The 18,894-nt window shown below is 38.8% G+C and overlaps 1 protein-coding gene across 1 annotated transcript in view; it reads right to left on the reverse strand.

The window, feature by feature from the left end:
* Positions 1 to 324: 324 nt before the first annotated feature.
* The window catches only part of PSEN1 (presenilin 1), a 32,960-nt gene continuing 14,390 nt past the window's right edge, over positions 325 to 18,894 (reverse strand). Inside the window, exons 5-11 of the mRNA XM_066639131.1 lie at positions 16,899 to 16,966; positions 16,489 to 16,709; positions 12,605 to 12,703; positions 9,812 to 9,898; positions 7,983 to 8,150; positions 5,810 to 5,928; positions 325 to 4,245 (exon numbers count right to left, since the gene is read on the reverse strand). Coding sequence (XP_066495228.1) covers positions 4,090 to 4,245; positions 5,810 to 5,928; positions 7,983 to 8,150; positions 9,812 to 9,898; positions 12,605 to 12,703; positions 16,489 to 16,709; positions 16,899 to 16,966 — 918 coding nt within the window. The 3' untranslated portion in view covers positions 325 to 4,089. The remainder of the gene's footprint in view (positions 4,246 to 5,809; positions 5,929 to 7,982; positions 8,151 to 9,811; positions 9,899 to 12,604; positions 12,704 to 16,488; positions 16,710 to 16,898; positions 16,967 to 18,894) is intronic.

Below are 18,894 nucleotides of genomic sequence, written 5' to 3' on the forward strand. Positions count from 1 at the left end.
TCCTAAACTAACACTGTAGCCTTTTCTAATTTAGTTATGCTTTTGTACTCAAGATTTTTATGCTAGGAGAGTGGGAAAGATTGTCTGACAAGTCAGCAGACTCTAACTCACTCCAAGTAAAGCAAAAACAACTTGCTTGAGCCATCTGGAGTAAAAAAAATTATGCTTATTGTCAACCATGGAGTGGTGTATCACAACATAGATAACAATTTAAATAGCTGAGGAGTTTATATAGTTGATAGATACACAAATATTAGACTAAAAGCTGTTCAAGATTACATCAGCCCTAACATTCTAGGATGTGAAGCACAAATGAAAAAATCATAGGATCCATGCATTCTTTATTTTTAATAATTTGATAAATACAGGGAAAATTGCAATAACCTATCAAAATTATATCTTAATTGGAAAGGTGTTTTTAAAAGGCTTATTCACATTCAGTTCAGATTAAGTACAAACCAGTGTCTGTAAAAAAAATGCTAACATGTAAAAGAATCCAATTCTAGTCCAGTTCCAGTATTCCCACTAGCAGACCAATATAGACAAGATCACACCACTGTACAGATAAAGTATTGTAGATTTCTTGATAATGGTCTACGCATAGCTGCCAAAATAAATCTCCAATAAATTGGAGACATTTTTTTAATCCATCCTGGAATTCCCTATCAGATTCCCAATATATGTTTCTCTCACTTATATATGGAGGTAAAATTCCAGCTTCAACATCCAAGCAAGATCTTATCAGCCTACGATAAGACTATGCCTTGTACTTCAAGAAAGTTCAGGTATCTTCAGCTTGCTATAGCTCTTAAAAGTTTGGTAATTTACAAGGGTTTTGAATAAGCTGTATCAGCCCAATATCTTAAGAGCCACTTGGGCTATTAGTGACACTGAAATTTAGATATGCCTCATTCTAAATTTTATAATACAGTTTACTATAGATTATTAGCACAGATCTTTCCCATTTGTATTATTCGTCTGCCAGTATAGTAGTAAGTTCCAATATTACAAAACGGAGGAAAAACCCAATCTTTATGGTCTTGAAACACTCCTATAACTCTCAATTTTGGGGTTTTTTGAAATTCTGCTAGTGAACAGTTCTTTAAACAATCTATGTAAATTTTAAGAAGTTTATCAGCTTAATACAAGTTTAAAAAGCAATCTCTGTAGTCTGTTCAAATTTGATGGGCATAACTGACAAGGCCAAAGAAATGTTGCCCCTTGAGAAGAGTACAGAATATCTTCAAGAGTTCTCAAACTATCTTCTTCTGAGTTATACTATCCAGGACTTTTGTGATGAGGGTTCTATTGATATAACCTCTTGTGCCCAAGTTTCACTTCTGGATACTATCCACAAACTACCTCAGTGCTACTCAGCAGGCAACGGATAAGAGACAGTAGTCTAACATCTTACATGATATTGCTGGTGGTCTTAAGTTTTAATCTCTTTTGCATCTTCTACTTCTCAGATGTATGCTCAAGAATAAATTATATAGCTTGTTGGACTTTATTTCCACTGATGCAAAAGCAACTTGCCCTCTTGAATCTACTAACTTGAGAATTAAATAAAGCTTGGATACCATAGGCCAATTTTGTTTTTCTATAATCTGCACCATAACTATTCCTGTGCAATAAAGAGAGTTTCGCTGCAAAATATTACACCTGGGCCTGGGGTATACCACTCCAGACTGCAGGTGGGGACTCACACGTGGCATATCTCCAAACATCTCCTTCATACTGAAATGCAGATGTCGGGAAGAATGATTCTCTCCATGCAGAAAAACTAGCATGTTAGGAAAAGTAATCCTTCCTTCCCAACACTCTTGTTTTCTATGTGGAGAGGGATGGGAGAATTGTGTGGAGGAACATGCAAGTCCCATTTGCAGGCTGAAGTGGTAGAGTCCACAGGACTTTACCACCTCACTGAAAATAGACCTTACAGACTTAGTGCAATGTTAGACTGTGGAAGACAAATCAATTGTGTTTAAAGCAATTATCTAATAGCCAGTTCAAATTCTTGGAACAACTTTTATTAGATTCTGTGAGAGCTGACTGAAGTACTAGATTCTGCAGCTAACATCGCACATACAATGTTTTTTTCTGTAGTGCTGAGATTTAGTTATTGGATGAAAGCGACTACGCTGTATCAGATTCTGACCGTGTTTTCTATAGTTAAATACACTGACACTACTCTCTCAAATTTGAATGCTGATGCAAGGAACAGTGTAACATATGAACAAAATACCAATATCTTAAGCAGCTGATACACAAGAACTAATTTTAAATAGTATACCTCAAATAATTTAGGGAACATGAACGGTTATTTACACAGTTATTTCTGACTAACATTATATGTTTTTCATTTTATTAATGCTTATCCAAATTGAATTTAATGGGCAATTGACAATCACTCAATGCTACAGGACTAGTTGGGCAAGAACATCTTATTACAACAGAAATGTTCCAATTTTTACATGGAAGCATAGTGCAGCCAACATTCCCAAGGCACTCAAGATGAAACAGTCAAAAAGGCAACAGAGCTTGCATGGTCATATGAGATTGTGTGTTAAGTTTTAGGCCTTATTCTGACAAAATATACACCTCCATGGGAGTACTTCTGGAATGATTCTCAATAGAGAATTTAAAAAATCTTATCCAAGAAATGGTGATCCACATGAATTTTTCTGCACAGCTCATATGAGCAAGGTCAATCAGATAAACAGTATTTGTTTATAGAACTTGCCTAAAAAATCCATGTGGAAGACCAGCTCAAATGTAATGTTTCTCTTATGAATGCTTCTACAAAAACTGCACCATAGCTGTCCTGTGGAGGTAAACATTATGTTGGAATCAGCCTTCAATCAAAAATTAAACCTTCACCAAGCCCACATCCATTTTTGAAAGTAGTATTTTGGGAATGGAGACTGAGCCTCTTGGTATTGTGTCATTTCTTAAAAAGAAGTTCAACATCAAAAGCAAAATATAAAACAGCCAGGGTCAAGCTCTTCCAACCCTCTTCTAAGAGTTACCTCAATTGGCAACAATGGTAATTGTACAAAACACGGGCTCTGCAGACAATATAACATTTTCTCTTAACTTTTACAGTACACCACACACACCCTTTTTATATTGTGATTTCCCCCCCCCCATACCAAACAATTACAATTTTGAAAACAAAAGGTCAAGATGAAACCTGAACATTCCTTAATTTGCTTAAAAAAGAAAAATTAGAAACATGTTTTTGGTCATGGTAAGCAACTCTTAAGTATCTCATTGTTATTCTGCATCTTTCAGTACCTCATGTTTTCTTAACTCTTAATATTTAAATAAATTAGAGCTCATTATAATGCTGAAAAAGAACAATAAGCATTCTCTATATTTTGTGTATGTGGGAGAGTTCTAGAAATGGGTAATACCATTTTAGCTAGCATCAAAAAAAAATTTAGACTCAATGATCTTATTACTTTTCTGCTACAAACTGAATCCAAGAAATATTTTGGCAGCAGAATCAGCATGTATGTCCTGTGCTGAAGAATGCTAGGACCTTGCACATTTTGCACGCAGACTATTGTGCTAGAGTTTTAAAAAATAACATGAAGCACATATAGGCACAGAGAACAACTGGCATAAATCCTCTCATCCATAGTCCAACTGTTGCTGTCCAAGTAATTGATAGTGGAATCAGAATGCAAGTACTGATAGTTGATATTCCAGAGCCAGGCTGACTCTTCAAATGGTTCAGGCAGCTTTGTTTGATCTGGTTTACCAGTCCCCTTTGTTTAACTTCACAGAAATTCTCAACAGCACTCTTCAGCAGTGGTGGGCGGCGCTGGGGGAATCACTATCCTTAGCAGTTAGTTGCTGGTGGAAGCATAGGTCTCTTTAGTACATATGGTCCTTTCAAAGATGTATCGCTCCTATTGCTGAAGACAATGCCCCATAACCCATCCGTCAAAAGACTGTTTTGCAGACAAGAATCCAGTAGTACCCAACACAGTGGCTCTTTTAAGAAATGGGGAGAACCAATTTCTCCTTCCCATATTTGCTACAGTCAACACAAATGTCCACAGAAAATCAATTTGAGGTGTGCTAGATATAAAACTGATGGAATGCTAGCTGGTCCATAAAGGGTTGAACTAAGTTATCTGTGGCAAAATAGAAAACAAGCCCAAAGGTTATAGAGATTGGAAGAGCTGGTAAGGCTTTTTTAAAAATGGCCAGAAGCAGAAGGGTAAGGCACAGGCCCTGTGGGGGAAAAAAAAGACAAATAGGCATGCACAAGTTAGATCATGGAATTCCAACTCACAAAATATTACAGACTGTTTTTTTTAATGAAAGACTACTTGCATTAGATATTCTTCAGTAAATTACCTTTTTCCCTATACAGAGATTCTCAAACTTTTTAGCAATGGGACCCATTTTTTAAAATGAGACTCTATTGGGACCCATGCAACTTTACGAGACTTTAAAAAAAGGTGTTATAGAAAGAATACTTTTATTTACAAGTATTTATTTATGTATGTATTTTGAAAAAAACTCAATCCATTTCTTATAATGAGGCAGCCCTAATTAACAGCCTCAGAGCTTGAGAGGTTTTGGTTAAATAATAGCAGTATTATTTTCTTGGCTAGCACAGTAAGCACTGCTTTTCTTGACAAATGCTGTTTCATTCCTTTTTCCTGATTGGTTGGATGCCTAGCAAGTGCCTGGCTTCAGTACATAACTGGTTTTCATTTGGTGCTTTTTTAAAAATTTAAATTAGATTTTTCTTATTAAATTTCAGACACTAGAAAGAAATCTATTTTAGCCCCTTAAAGCTTGAGAAATTTATGTCCAGATAAGTTTTTGAGGACTAGAGCTTATGCTGAAATAAATGTTGTTTTTGCTACCACATACTACTTTGGCTAACCCTCTGGAAGTTTAGTCAGACACTGAACTACTTGGGTTGGGGTTCTACTGCTCCTTACTGACTTGTACAGTCCTCCCATCCAGTGAACCCTTGCGGTCAACCTGAAAACTTATGACTTCTGGGTCCATTTTCAATAACAAAGTTTGAGAACTTTCTGAAAAATATATTCTGAAAGACTGGAACTCTCATGTCCAAAGTCCTAGCTAGAGCCTGCCAAAACCGGAAAGGATGTTGGACTCGGCAGGTGGAAAAAAAGAGAAAGTGCTCCAACAGATCTTTCTTGGGAAAAGAGATCAAAACAGATACCTTACAGAAAAATGTAAACAAAAAGAATTATAACATTATTAACCAATGGAAATGGCTTTTGATTTAAGCCAGATGGATTATACTTCATCTTTATAAGACAGTTTCTCTCATGCAAATAAAGATAAGGGCATGACACTTGGTTTGCATATTCATGCCACATGTCTATATTTAATGATTCTGTCTAGTCCATTCATCTGCTTTCATTTGCCTAGTCTCTCTCTTTACTGGGAAATACTGTATTAGAATATCTAGAGATCATGAAGATATCCGAATGAAACGGAGTATGTAAATTCATTACCCAAGTCTACATTTCACATTCAAAACCATCACAATCCACCCATCTGTTTCTGGAAAAGGGGCAACACACATTCACATCATGAATCAAGTGCTGCATATGCAGAAAACAAAACTATAAGGCAGAGGTAATGAAGATGCAATACAGATCAAAATGAACTAACAAAGTTCTGAAGCCAGGTTTTCTCTAGAATTCTGCAATTCATTTTGTATTGAATTTGCAATTCATTTTGAATTCTGTAATCACTTTGCTTTGCTACTAAGAAACTGAGTGGAAGACTACAATTATGGCATACTCACAATTAAAATGGCTACAAAACAGGCTAAAGTTGTGTTCCAGTCTCCACTGGCTGTTGCGGAAGCTTTGCCAACTAGAACACTGTAGAAAATGAAATCTCCTAAGCCAAGCTTAACTCCTCCTGGAAAAGAAAAGAAGCACAAAGACTGAAAATTACACCTGTCACTCAACCTTGAAATTAAAACCACCACATGCAATGCACCTTTTGTTCTGCTCTTATCGACTTGTTAAACCCAAGGAGCCAACAAGACACATAAAAGCATCCATCCATGAGGTTACTACAATCATTTGACTCAGTGGCTCTGTACTATGTTTGGCAAACAGAATTTTATACAAAGTAATACAAACAGAATTTCCATATCAAATAGACGCAACAGAAAAAGTCTGAAGCAAACATTCTGAATTTGTGGGATTTCAACTGAACTCCATTCAGAACTAAAAGATTAGAAACTGAAAAAGCCCTGAAAATTATTCTTCTGAAGCTGATCCAAGAAGACAGGAAAATGCAGCTACCCAAATTCAAAATCTATAAAACACTCTCCCAACAAGGATACCAGGAAGTAAGAGATGAAGGGAATGCCAATTAAAATAGGTGCATGACTTCAAAACAGAGTGGAAATGGAAGGCTGGAGATCCACTGGTAGACTCTTGACAGCTGGTGCTGACTATAACCATTTGGAGAGGCAGACAGTAGTCTCAGACCATGTGTCAAGATCAATGTTATCACCCCTGCATCATGAAATGGAGGGCTAGTAGTACTGGGCCCAACAGTGTGGCCAAGAATGATGGTTTACTGCTTAGCCAGACGCTTACAACTGCCACAAGTATGATTTTAGGCTGCTACTATGCTTCCTAGTAATTTTTTTCTGCCTTGAGAATGTTATCAAATATATCACTTTGAGAAATCCAAAGAAATGAAACATAAGCCACATTCAACATGTATTTTATTTGATTACAACTTTCCTAGTAAAAGACAGCTTCTGTTTTTTCTGTCTTGAGAGCAGATAATTTGCTTGGAGTTTGCAGTTTTTACTTAAAATGATAGTTTATCAGCATTTAAATCTACACCCAGGGTCTCTTGTCTCTTACAACTTCTTATTATGATTTCTTTTTCTAAAGGCACATGTGTCTAATTATGGTGCATCATCGTGATTAAACTTAAGTTTATGGTTCTACCGTAAAAGCAGTTAGATTTATTTTTATGATAATGATTGGCTTGGCAGGCCTTTCAGAAGTATAGCATTCAATTAACAGAAAACAGGAGGGTATCTATATTTTCATCCCATTAAATAAGACTTAAGCAGTGCCTTTATGCCCTTTCAATACTTTTGAGGTACAGTAATAGTTTTTATTCTCATTCCTAAACCCAATTGTCCTTATTAGACATTCATAACAGTTCTTACTGTCAAGCAACCCTGTTTTTCTAGATAGCCCCAAACACTGTGTTGGGCTGAAGGGAGTATCAACTGCTATCTCGTTTGTACAGATCTTGTATCCACACATGGAACTGAAGAGAGGACACAAACAGCCTGCAAATGCAGGTGGGACCTTGGTATCCACTGATTTTACTCACCACTGATACTGAGGTCCACCTTTAAATACCTTGTAACAAGGGAAAAAGCACAAAAATCCAATTTCCCACCTTCCTGCTGTTAAATTTCTTCATTACCCTAGATTCTATTATTCACCCCATCTAGTGGCCAAATGAGGTATAGCTTCTATACCAATGCATTTTGAGGCGACAATGGAGGGGCAAGAAACCTGGAAGTGTGTCTATAAAGCTATTTTTCCACTGATTTGGTATCCACTGATTTTTTTATCCACAGTGGAACCCCAATGGACAATGGGGCACAACCTGTACTGTTACAGCCTCCTCATAGTCTTTGATTACAAACTAGCAATGACTGAAGCATCTATGCTTCACTCTCAGTTACTAAGATCATTTTGAAGAACGACAACCAAATGGAATTTTGAACTGGCATTTCCTTATATGAAACATCATTCTTCAATTTCTTACTGCAAAGATGTGTCTCTGAAAGTCTACATAAAGATCAACAGCTGCTCCTTTTGCAGCAGCCCTCAGTTTGCAGACAAGAACAATCTGAAACAGAAGCCCAGCACACTCTTTTAGCTGTCTGGAAAGTTAATGCATGTTTATCTGGAAATGTTACTTACTCTCCTCTGGGTCCTCACTTGCTAGAGAATGACTGGGGAGGGCCTGAACAGCAGCTCGTGTTTCAGCAGTTGACTCCAGAGGCCCGATCCTATTATCTCTCTGTTGCTCCCATTCCTGATTGAAGCCTCCATCATCAGTCTCTGCACCTTGATTCTGGGTCTGCTTTGCTGTGATTGAAAGATACAGAAACTCAGAATGGTTCTTAACATTCAAACATAATATGATCACAGGACAATACTACCATCAATACACCAATGAAAGACTTTTGAATGTGTAAAAACACAAATATATGCTGCCCTTCTGGTTTTTGTGATCCATTGTAGTTGGTAACATGGGCTTTCAGTAAGGGCTCAAGATGTTTTTGTTCCATCTTGAGTTTGTGTGATGTGTTGTTGTCTGTCTCCTATGTCTCTTAGTGGTGCTTTGGTTTATGGTTGCCCCCTTCCAAGTTGCCTCCCTTCCAATTTTTTAAAAATTTGTTTTATACATTATACATTTTAAATCTTAAATTGTGAGCCGCCTTGAGCATTTGCTCCAGCAAAGGAAAGGTGGAATACAAATCTTTTAAGTAAATAAATAATAAATACATATTGCATTGTATGCATTTGAGAATTGTGCTAACATACTATGATACACACTAATGAAGAATTATATGACATACTAGTGATTCAGCTGATCTGACAGCTACAAACATACATGATAGTCCAGACCTGGCTATGGTTACCCATGCTTTGGTGATGTCTGTTTTTAACGTTTTACCGTTTTTATCTATCATTGTGTTACTGTTTTACATGCTGTAAGCTGCCTTGTGTGCTCTCACCAAGAAAAAGTTGAGGTAACAATTGATTAAATAAATAGATTTGTGTTTCAGTGAAAACACACATGCTTGATCAATCCAAGGCAGTGCTTCCCAAACTGGTGGGTCACAACTTGATGAAACACCTCCACAGGGCTCCCCAAGCCTTAGTAACTGTAAAAAAGCGATCGGAATCCACTTCTAGGTTTGTGATAAACTGGAAGTGGGTTCCAATAGCTTTTTTTTACCGTTCTGGAGGCTTTGGGAGCCCTGTGGAGGAACCCTGTGGGGCTGTGGAGGAACCCTGTGGAGGAAGCCTGTGGAGTTTCCTGTACCTCTCCCCTCAGAGGCTGGTGCTGCTCATAGAAGGTAGGAAAAAACCCCTTCTGTTCCTGCCAGGAGTTTGGGAACCACTGATCTAAGGTAAAATTTAAGAAAAACAATTACATTGTCTTTTTTGCAAGTTTACACCCTTAAGTGGAATTCATCAGTAATCTGAAAGTAACATTAGAAAGAAGCCTCACAGAACCAGAATGGGAAGAGCCTTCAAGAGATCAACTCCCTACAAAACTAGGCTTTGTACATCTCATTGTTATTTTTAATAAAATTACAGTGTATTGATCCCAGTATATGATTAATTTTTTTTATAAACATATGAGAGTTATCCTGAATGCTGCCTGTGTATCTTTGTAAAAGCATCTGAGAACAAAACCAAATCAAACCATGAAGGTAATTCAGGGCACAATCCTAACATGCACTGGAAGCAATCAGGCCAGTGGGTCTGCGCTGCATCCAGTGCAAGTTGGGGCAAGTTGTGGGGGGTGTTGATGTTGAAAGAATTTATTTACAACTTTTTACTCTGTTTTATCTCCTTAACAGAGATTCAAAGCAGCTTTCTCCACATCTTCTGCATATCTTGCAATTTCCCCAGGAATGGATAAATTTAAGTTTGCCAGTGGCCCTGTTTTGCTTCTGAACTAATCAGCATGGGACTGTTGATTTTTTTTATTAGAAGGAAAGATAAATCCTCACATTGTTTATCATAAGTAGAACTTCTGGAAGCTGTCTTTTGGGATTCAGGATCTTCCTCAGCCATGTTCACCAGCCATATCATTGTTGCTATTAGAAAAACAAGAGATTCCTGGTTAACTGCAACATGTCATAATCATGTTATTTTTCTGCCACTGGCCAATTACAAAGAAGCAAAATTTTGATATTTTTTGCAGATCTCCTTTGTGTTGGAAACACTGTACATGGACAGAAGGATGCACAAACTGATTACAGGGTATTATGTAAAGATGCAAGAGGACTGCTGTTTTCTTCCCATGTCAGCTGCCCAGCTATAATTAAATCAGAAGGCAATTTGGCTGAAATTGACACACCAGCTAAAAAGCAAAACATTGTCATGTTGTCCTAATTTGAAAGGAAAACTTACAAATCAGAAAAAGTGTTTACTTTGATGAAGTTTATTTTTTTATTTAGTAGTGCAAGTGTGAAGGAGAGAGGAATGGTAGATTCATTAGTAAACCAATCTGGTCAATTTATCATAGATACTTGAGCAACAGTTGATCTCAGATAAGTCGAGGGCAGGTTCTGAGTCAAAAATCATGGAATTTTCTGTGACCCTCAGATAAGTCAGTACTGGGTGTTTTTTTAAAAAAAAGCTTAGGGGTGGTGACTGATTATAATTTTGTCTGATTTTACCCAAGGCTAGATACTGAAAAATAATCTACCAGTAATTGTTACCTAAGAACTGTACAGTCTCTATTTAAAATATAGTAAAAGATCATACATTTTTATTCATTAACTTTTGAAAATTCTATTCTTCACAACCTTTTTGCAAACACTATCAGAGTAAATGTACTGTAAACAACATACCAGTAGAACCATTAATCAAATCTAAGGTGCCTGGTGTGTCAAGCCAGATACTCTACATATAACATACAACATATAACAAATAACTGGGAGTCTGCAATTCAATTCGCAGCAGAGAGATGCAACAAGGACTGAGCATTAGCAAGCGCAGCTACACATAGTTGCAACCTGATTTACTCAGAAGTAGACCCATTGCTTTCCATGGGTGTTATTCTAAAGTATTGTAGCCTTGGACTTTGTTTCAGATGAAAATGAGGATTACATCCTGATGTTTAAAAAAACCAGACCTCTGCCAAACATTTGCAAAATGGGACGAGGGTGCAGAAGGATCAGGTGTGATCTTGCCAAAGAGAACAAAGCACGCTTGATTTAAACAGAAGCTTCAAATCCTGGCTTACTTTTTTCTCAGGAGGAACGAAAATATTAACTTTGGCTGCAGCTTGCCTGGAGCCTGGTTGCCCTGGAGACAAATTGCCCTGTAGCCTGATTGAGACGGGAGAAAGAATCTGAGCCTTGCCACCGATTCTGAAGAGATTAACAAGGTGCTTATGCAGTACTGTGTGCCATTCCCCCCTTCTGTGTAATGGAACAGCACAGACGGAAGGAGGAGAGAAATTAGAGACGGACACTCTGTCCTCCTCCATGTCCTCTTGCTCTTGTCTGGGTTTTTCCTGGCTGCTGGGACATGCCTGACCCCTGAGTGACCCACAGATAAGGCAAGGAGATGATCTAAGATTGATTTATTGGCAGAAATTTCTTACCTTATAGACAAATATCTACCGTATAAGCTGTATGCAAAATCCAAAGAAAATGGTATGCTTTAACTTATTTGTAATCAATCCTAAAATAATTTTGGCATCTATATCTGCATGAAGTAGCAGAATGTGATCCTGCACTGATGAAGAAAATGGTATGCTCTGTCTCTGAAATATATTGGAGTCTCAATATCCAATATATTGGAGTCTCAATATATTCAAATCTCAATATATCTCTGAAAGTGTGATCCTGCACTGATGAAGAAAATGGTATGCTCTGTCTCTGAAATATATTGGAGTCTCAATATCCAATATATTGGAGTCTCAATAGCCAATATATTGGAGTCTCAATATATTCAAATCTCAATATATCTCTGAAAGTTATACTGGAGTCAACAGATCAGGGCCAACTTGCCCATGATGCTGCGTGAAGGCTTGTGTCACACTGGGGAAAAGTGGTGAACTTACAAGGGATGCCCTGCCCCATGACTACCTCTGCCCCCCTCCTGCATGCCATCCAGCAAACCACTTCGAATGGCTCTCCAATGAGAGCAAGTGGGAAGAGGATTGGGTCAGTGGTAGCCTACCTCTTCTCCCAGTGCCACTCACAGAGGAGTAAAAAAAGAAGCTGCCACCTGCTCAGGGTATGGACAAGGAAAGGGAGTGCAACAAACTGGAGCCTGGTCCCTCCTATGTGGAGCTGGCACCACCTCCTTCCTCCACACCCATCCTGTTTCAAACAAATAGGAAGAGTATAGCATGCTGGGAGCTCCCCTCACCCACACCCAGCAAGGAGGTGGCAGTGCCACTGGGCAGCTTCAAGCAGTACCTGAGCTTCAAAAGGTATAGGTCTTGTTATTCACTCAGACATGTTTTGTTTTCAGTGAGAAATGTTGTAAACTGAGCAAGTGTTTTCAAAACCAAGAGGTTCTGACCAGATCAAAACCTTTTCCTTGCCTTCCAGCCCCTTTTAAGAGAGCATAAAATGTTCTTTTTATCATGGAACGTCTTGTATAGCTAATATTTCAAGCTTTGTTCAAGCAAACAAAGACTTGAGTTCCAGGAAATAAAAACATGATACTTAGCTACACATCTAGCTTCACGTACTTCAGCAGAAAATCAGGTGGATCATCTAAAAATGTTTCTCAGTTCAGGAACAGGCATGAGATGACAAATCTCAACTTCATATACTTACATGAGTAAATCAGTGCTGGGAACAAAGTTTCATTTCTTTCTTGAGCCGTTTCAACTAGCATACGAAGAGGGCCTTTGGGACATAACACAGCAACCAGATCTGAAAGACAGACATGGTTGTTAAAAAATAAAAGTTGTACTTCGGCAGTATGGTTTCTTAAACTGGGGGATCTCATGTATTTTTGAACAGTTATAGTTCTAATCAACACAAGATGTCTCAAGAAAATGTACACAGGCTTTTCAGTGTCACATTTATTATGCTATAATTTACACATATATGATACTACATAATTCACATGTATATCTCATGTGGTGCACACAGAAGCAGTTGCTTGACCCAGAGCCCAATCCTATCCAAATTTCCAGTGCCAGTGCAGCCATGCCAATGGGGCATGAGCTCCATCCTGCAGTTGAGGGACTGTCACAGAGACCTCCTCAAGGTATGGAAATATTAGTTCCCTTACCTCGGGGCTGCACTGCAGCTGCACCGGTGCTGGAAAGTTGGATAGGATTGATCCCCCAGTCAATTAGTTAATGAATTAGTCCAAGCGTTTGAAATGTTCCCCATTGGCATCTAAGCATCGTTGACTAAGGAATCTGCAGACATCCCCCAATGTGTGTGCTGAGATGGATCCACACAGCTCTTCAATTGCTTCCCTTAAAGTTTGTTGCAGGATTTCTACAATTATGTATGAATTAGAAATTAATAAAATGTATATATAATTTTTTGAAACAATTTGTGAGGCACCATTTACTGGATTCTTTTTGTTTTGCAGGATCAATATGGCTACAATCCAGTCCTTTGTTTAACAATAACATACCAAGATAGATTTTTAAAAACCCATAATTTTTAGTAGGGTTCCTATGTAGAATAACCATTAGGACTCTATATTAACAAAGTAGATACCAGAAGACTGAAGCCTGCTTACGTCTTGTTTAAGCCTACAGTTTGCAGCAAACCCTAACCATGCAAATGGAAAGACAATATGCAGTGTGTGGAGCAGGTCTTGCTGATAAAGGCTGGCATCCCAAAAAGGCAACATGGCTTATATGCCTTCTTTAGGATCCCTACAGCAAGCCCCACTATCTTCAAAAGTTACCTATGAGCAGCATGGAACCAAGCCTAGCATCCAGCACAGCCTATGGAACTATGGCTGGAATCAGAAACTGACAAAATCATATGAGAACACCAAAATAATTTAGGCAAATAAGCAGGGTTTTTTGAATTCCAGTCAAAGTGAGCAAAATCATGTAGAATTTTGTAATATCCTGCCAGCTTTCAACAGTAAGCCTTGCCCACAATGCACTAAGCAGGACACCACAGAACAGTGAGCTGCACCCAGGTCAGTCTTCAGTAGCCTGAAAGAAACACTCTCTACTTTGCAGCTCCCTCTCCTCAGACATACCTAGGTGTAGTTGCAAGGAAGTATTGCAAAAGGTTTAGAGAGATACTTGAACAACAAATGCTTAAAATGTTTTGGAGATATTTCTTCCTAAGCAGTGGATGAGCAAAATACTCCTCCGAGCTTAAAAGGCAAGCTTGGGGATTCGGTACAGATTTGGCACCACCTCAAGGGCGAATACCATGTACGCAGCAGCTACTTTAATTGTTCATGCCTATAAGTTCTTATAGCTGTGAAGATAAAAGATTTTTAGCAAGGAATAGTAACATGTTTTCAGCTTCCCCCTTTCTAAACTCAGTTTATGGGGTTTCATAAGTACCAGAAGGCCTGAGTATCCCTGCTCACTGACTTAACTGGCAAGACAAGATTTCTCCCAGAACAGACTTTGCAAATAATGGTGTAATCCATTTCATAATAAGTTGTTCCCACTGTGGCCTTTGGGGCTGATATGGTCCTGCCCCTGCTGCTGTTTCTGGCAGTCTTCAAAACATATGAACACCTGGGCATTCATTAGGATTGGCTCACATATCAAAGATTAAATCACCCTGGCAACATGTACAGGCCACAGTATATTTTCCAGGGATTTTTTTTTATTAAGCATTACTCAACAATTTCCAGAGTCACATGAGGATTATTACTCACAGGTACCTCCCTGTATCACCAGGGCTAAATGCTAGCAGCTATTTCTTAAACACTATATCAGGAGTCACTGAAATTCAATAGCCTGAAAACCACCAACTGCTGCTGAACAAAGCTTCTTCACTATATCTGTTATACAGAGGCAAACGCACATTTCCATGTGACTTGGCAATTCTCAAATTCAGCCTAGATGCTAATACTAGCTGAATGCATTTCCTAAGCCTTTTGTTTGTAACAAGTGGCTTTTGGGTACAAAGTTTAAATTAGGATACATGATTGTATTGCATAATGGAACATTGTAGATGTTCCTGATCATTATAGAAGTATAGAAAAATAAGAGTGTTTATAAAGTCATTTGGATTCTCCAAACAGTCACTATTTTAGGGAAAAAGTAAGTCACATTCACAAACCTGTTATGTGTACATCTCACAAAAGGAGAAGCTGCCCATGTGAGACTCTCATCAGCAATTCTTCCTCCCCACATTGTCCCCTCTGGATAAGTGGCTTACTCACTTGCTCTCCCATGATGTCACCAGAGGTAAGCAGGTGGGTTGAGGGAAGCCACAGAGGCACGGAGGAGGGAAAAGAGAATACACCTCTGTCTTCCACCCCCAGCTGTATGGGGAAAGGGGGACGTCTTGGGGGACCCTGCCATATCCATACACTGGGATCCCTCAGAGCAAAGTACCTGAGAGCCTAGCATGAACTGGTGCTGACAGTGACCTTAGAGCTTAGCCGTACCAATGTCCTCCATCTACAGACCAGTACAGTTAAGGCATCATTGTTCCAACCAAGTCTGGAAGGACTTGTACCAGCCTTTCCCAAAGTGTAGCCTGTTCCCAAAGCACAGCAAGCTCCAATACTGTAAGAGCACAGCAGTGATTTTCAAATTGTGTTTTCAGAGAGTATAAAGGTTTCTCAAAAGTTTACTGGGATGCATCAGCAAGATTAATAATTGTGGACAAAATTTCCCCAAGAGCACATTTTTCTACTAGTACAGACTTCCTCCTGCAAAGTGCAGCCAGAGAGCAGCACTGGGTGTATAGTGTTGTTCCCTTTCAGCTGCACAGCTCGAAGACCTGGGCATTTCTAAAAGACTGATGATAATGTATGGCATCATCACTGCGCATCCAAAAACAGTGCTGGGCTGCCACACAGCAGCATGAACCCCTCAGAGGGAATATTGGTGCACACTGTATAGCGTACACTTTCAGTTTACATAGGGCTACAGTGACCATAGAAACAATAGGCAGGAGGGCTGGTGGGATTGGAGAGCCTCGCAGCCAGGTAAAACCTAGTTCTTTTTTTTAAGGGCACAAAGGTGCATGCTTTAATGTTTACAAGTCAGGACTGCACATAACCTCTGCGTTTTAGATGTAGCCTATCTCTGAATGCCAGATGCAAGGGAGTGGCAACAGAATCTTTTTGTCTTGTGTGCTCCCAAAGGCATCTGGTGGGCCACTGTGAGATACACGAAGCTGGAGTAGATGGGCCCTTGGCCTGATCTAGATAGGCTCTTCTTATGTCCCAAAATGGACATTTTCCCTAAATGTTTAAAAAAGGAGAAGGCAGCTACTGAAAAAACTGGGAGTTTGCAATATATTTTTCATTTTTAAAAGAGTAACAAATACTCAGCTTGAAACTACAAATCAAGGAAAGATCCATACATGGAGACACAACAACCCATCAGGGTAAAGACTCTCAGAATAAGTTTTCTGTCTTGAAGAGGTCATAAGTTAAACAGTCCTCCTCTTGATTCTTGTTTTCTAATACTTTTGCTCCAACACAAGAGTAAAATAAGCAACCATAGTTTCTAGAATAGTATTTGGCTGCAGTATCTTACCATACACCGAAATCACTGCCAAGATAAGCCAGGCGGTCCATTCAGGAAGGTATTTGATGAACACCAGAGCCATCAGAGCACTGATCATAATGAGATATGCTTGCTGGAGTCGGAGAGGGCCTTTCCAGTGAATGCAGATCATTCCCACCACACCAAAGTTCCAGATCATGAGGGCTACAGTAACATAGTCCATGGCAACGTTGTAGGTCTTAAAAACCTCCCTATGAAACACAAATATAGATGAGAAATCTGCTATTCAGTCAACATCATCATCTCTTTTATTCTAAAATGGCTGTACAAACCATGTTCCCCTCTGGAATCTTTATTTCTAATGCACTTTGAGGTTTTCACAAGGGCAGCAAACAAGCCAACAACGGAAGCTCTAAAGATCAAGTATTTTGTGAACTTACCCTAAATAAATGAATGAGAAAAAGAAAAGCAGAAAGAGAGATGAAACGATGAGCCACCCGTGGATCACCTGAAACACAAACACACCAATGCTGATTTCCTTGTTAGACCAGACATTAAAAATTAACAAGTTTCAAAAATGAATATTTGAAAGAGATTGGATTTCCTAAGAAGTTATCATACTTATTATAGGAACTGAGGTTTTGGTGGTCTTGAAAAGTTTTGGGGGGATTTCTGACCACATTCAGCAGATTTAAGTTCTCCTAACATTTCACCCTCACATGGGTAGGGTGAAAAGTTAAAAATTGATCTACTGGTAAAAGTCTTTAACTTTTTTTTTTTTTAAACAATTCTTAACTTTTCAGGAGTTTTTAGTCCTTTGATAATGCCCTACCCATGTGAGGGTGAAACGTTAGGAGAATTTAAACCTGCTGAATGTGGTCAAAAATCCTGAAAAAAACTTTTCACTTCAGGATCATGCTTACTGGCTAGTATCCAAAAGGCTGCATGCAGCATTCCATTTAGGCACAAGGAGTTTCTGCATCTCTTTCTGCTGCAGCCTGTTGCTCATGAAGTTTGGGAACCAACTGGCATACTGTGTATGCATGCAACGGCTTTCTTACATTTTGCAGTGCAAAACACTGTGAATATTTTTGCTGAAAAGTGATATATAAATAGATAATAATTTTCCTGATGCTCAGTGCTCTTACCCAATCAGCTGCTTTCTTTAGAGCGTGCCAAACACACCCTCACAGAAGCTGAGGACTAATAATATCTGCTGATTGGGGGAATGGGTGGTGGTATTTAAAATACACTAATGTAACCCAAACTGCACTAATTAGTGTAAGGATCTTGGCTCACAGCTACACTTTTTTCACCTTCTTAAAAATAGGCAATCTTTATCTGATAATTCAAGTATAATATTGAATATTTGCAAGGCATTCCAGCAACAAACATTTTCTTGAAGAAGGGAGGCCTACGTCCACTACGTATACTTATTTAAATATTACATTCATAGATTCCCTTTCTTTCACCATGTAATTGAAAGGTTTACCTGGGGTTCCCAAATGGTCACTCAGGCTGAGATGACTTAGCAAAATGGCTATATCATGTGCCCTCTGATCATGTTATTACGATGTATACATATTTTGGACATCCAACATTTGTTTTCCAAGTGTGTTCCACACAAAGAAACAAATTCATCAATAAGTTTCATAACAGCACGTCAGGACAGGTATTTAGAATTCTGATTAAGCATTCTGCTATTTCACTTGACAATTGCACCCACACTAATTGATTTGTCAGTTTGCAGGTTAAAACCTAACTAAAATGGGACATACTTCTGAGTAAGCATACACTGGATTATCATGATAGAATCCTACTACCGATGAGAACGATTCTCTCTTGGTTGGAACGGGTGGGGGGGAGGAGAGGAGATGAGAGATAAGGGAGGGGTGGCAGCTAAGAGCAAATGGAGAAGGGGCAGGAACGGTGCTGTTGTCACTACTGCACTCTCTCTAAGCTGCCATCCTATACACACTTTCCTGGGCATAAGCCTTACTCAACACAATGGGACTTACTACTGGGTAGGCAAACCCTAGGGTAATATAAACAGATAGCATCTCCCCTGCTCTCCAAAAAGAAAAGAACTAAAGCACTGTTGGCTTCCCCTCCTAATCTCATAGTTATTCCTAATTAGACAAAATTCACTCACTTAAAATGAAAGACATAATATTCTACAGTGAGGCAGACAGAATTTCATAGTAAGGCACTATTGTGAAATTACACACCAAGTTCCAAGACAAAAAACAGTGATAAGCCAACCTTTCCAACTCATTTTGATGTTAACCACAGTCCTGCAATATGTTCCAGATTCAGAAACTTTGGTTTACTTCAAATCACAGTTAGGATCTGAGACCATGCTTTGATTCTGGTCTGTTTTTCCCCATTTTTCTCCCTGTGGCTGGAAATAAACCACAGTTCAAGTTTTGGATGTAA

Source organism: Tiliqua scincoides, chromosome 1 (genome assembly GCF_035046505.1).
Source record: "Tiliqua scincoides isolate rTilSci1 chromosome 1, rTilSci1.hap2, whole genome shotgun sequence".
NCBI lineage: Eukaryota > Metazoa > Chordata > Lepidosauria > Squamata > Scincidae > Tiliqua > Tiliqua scincoides.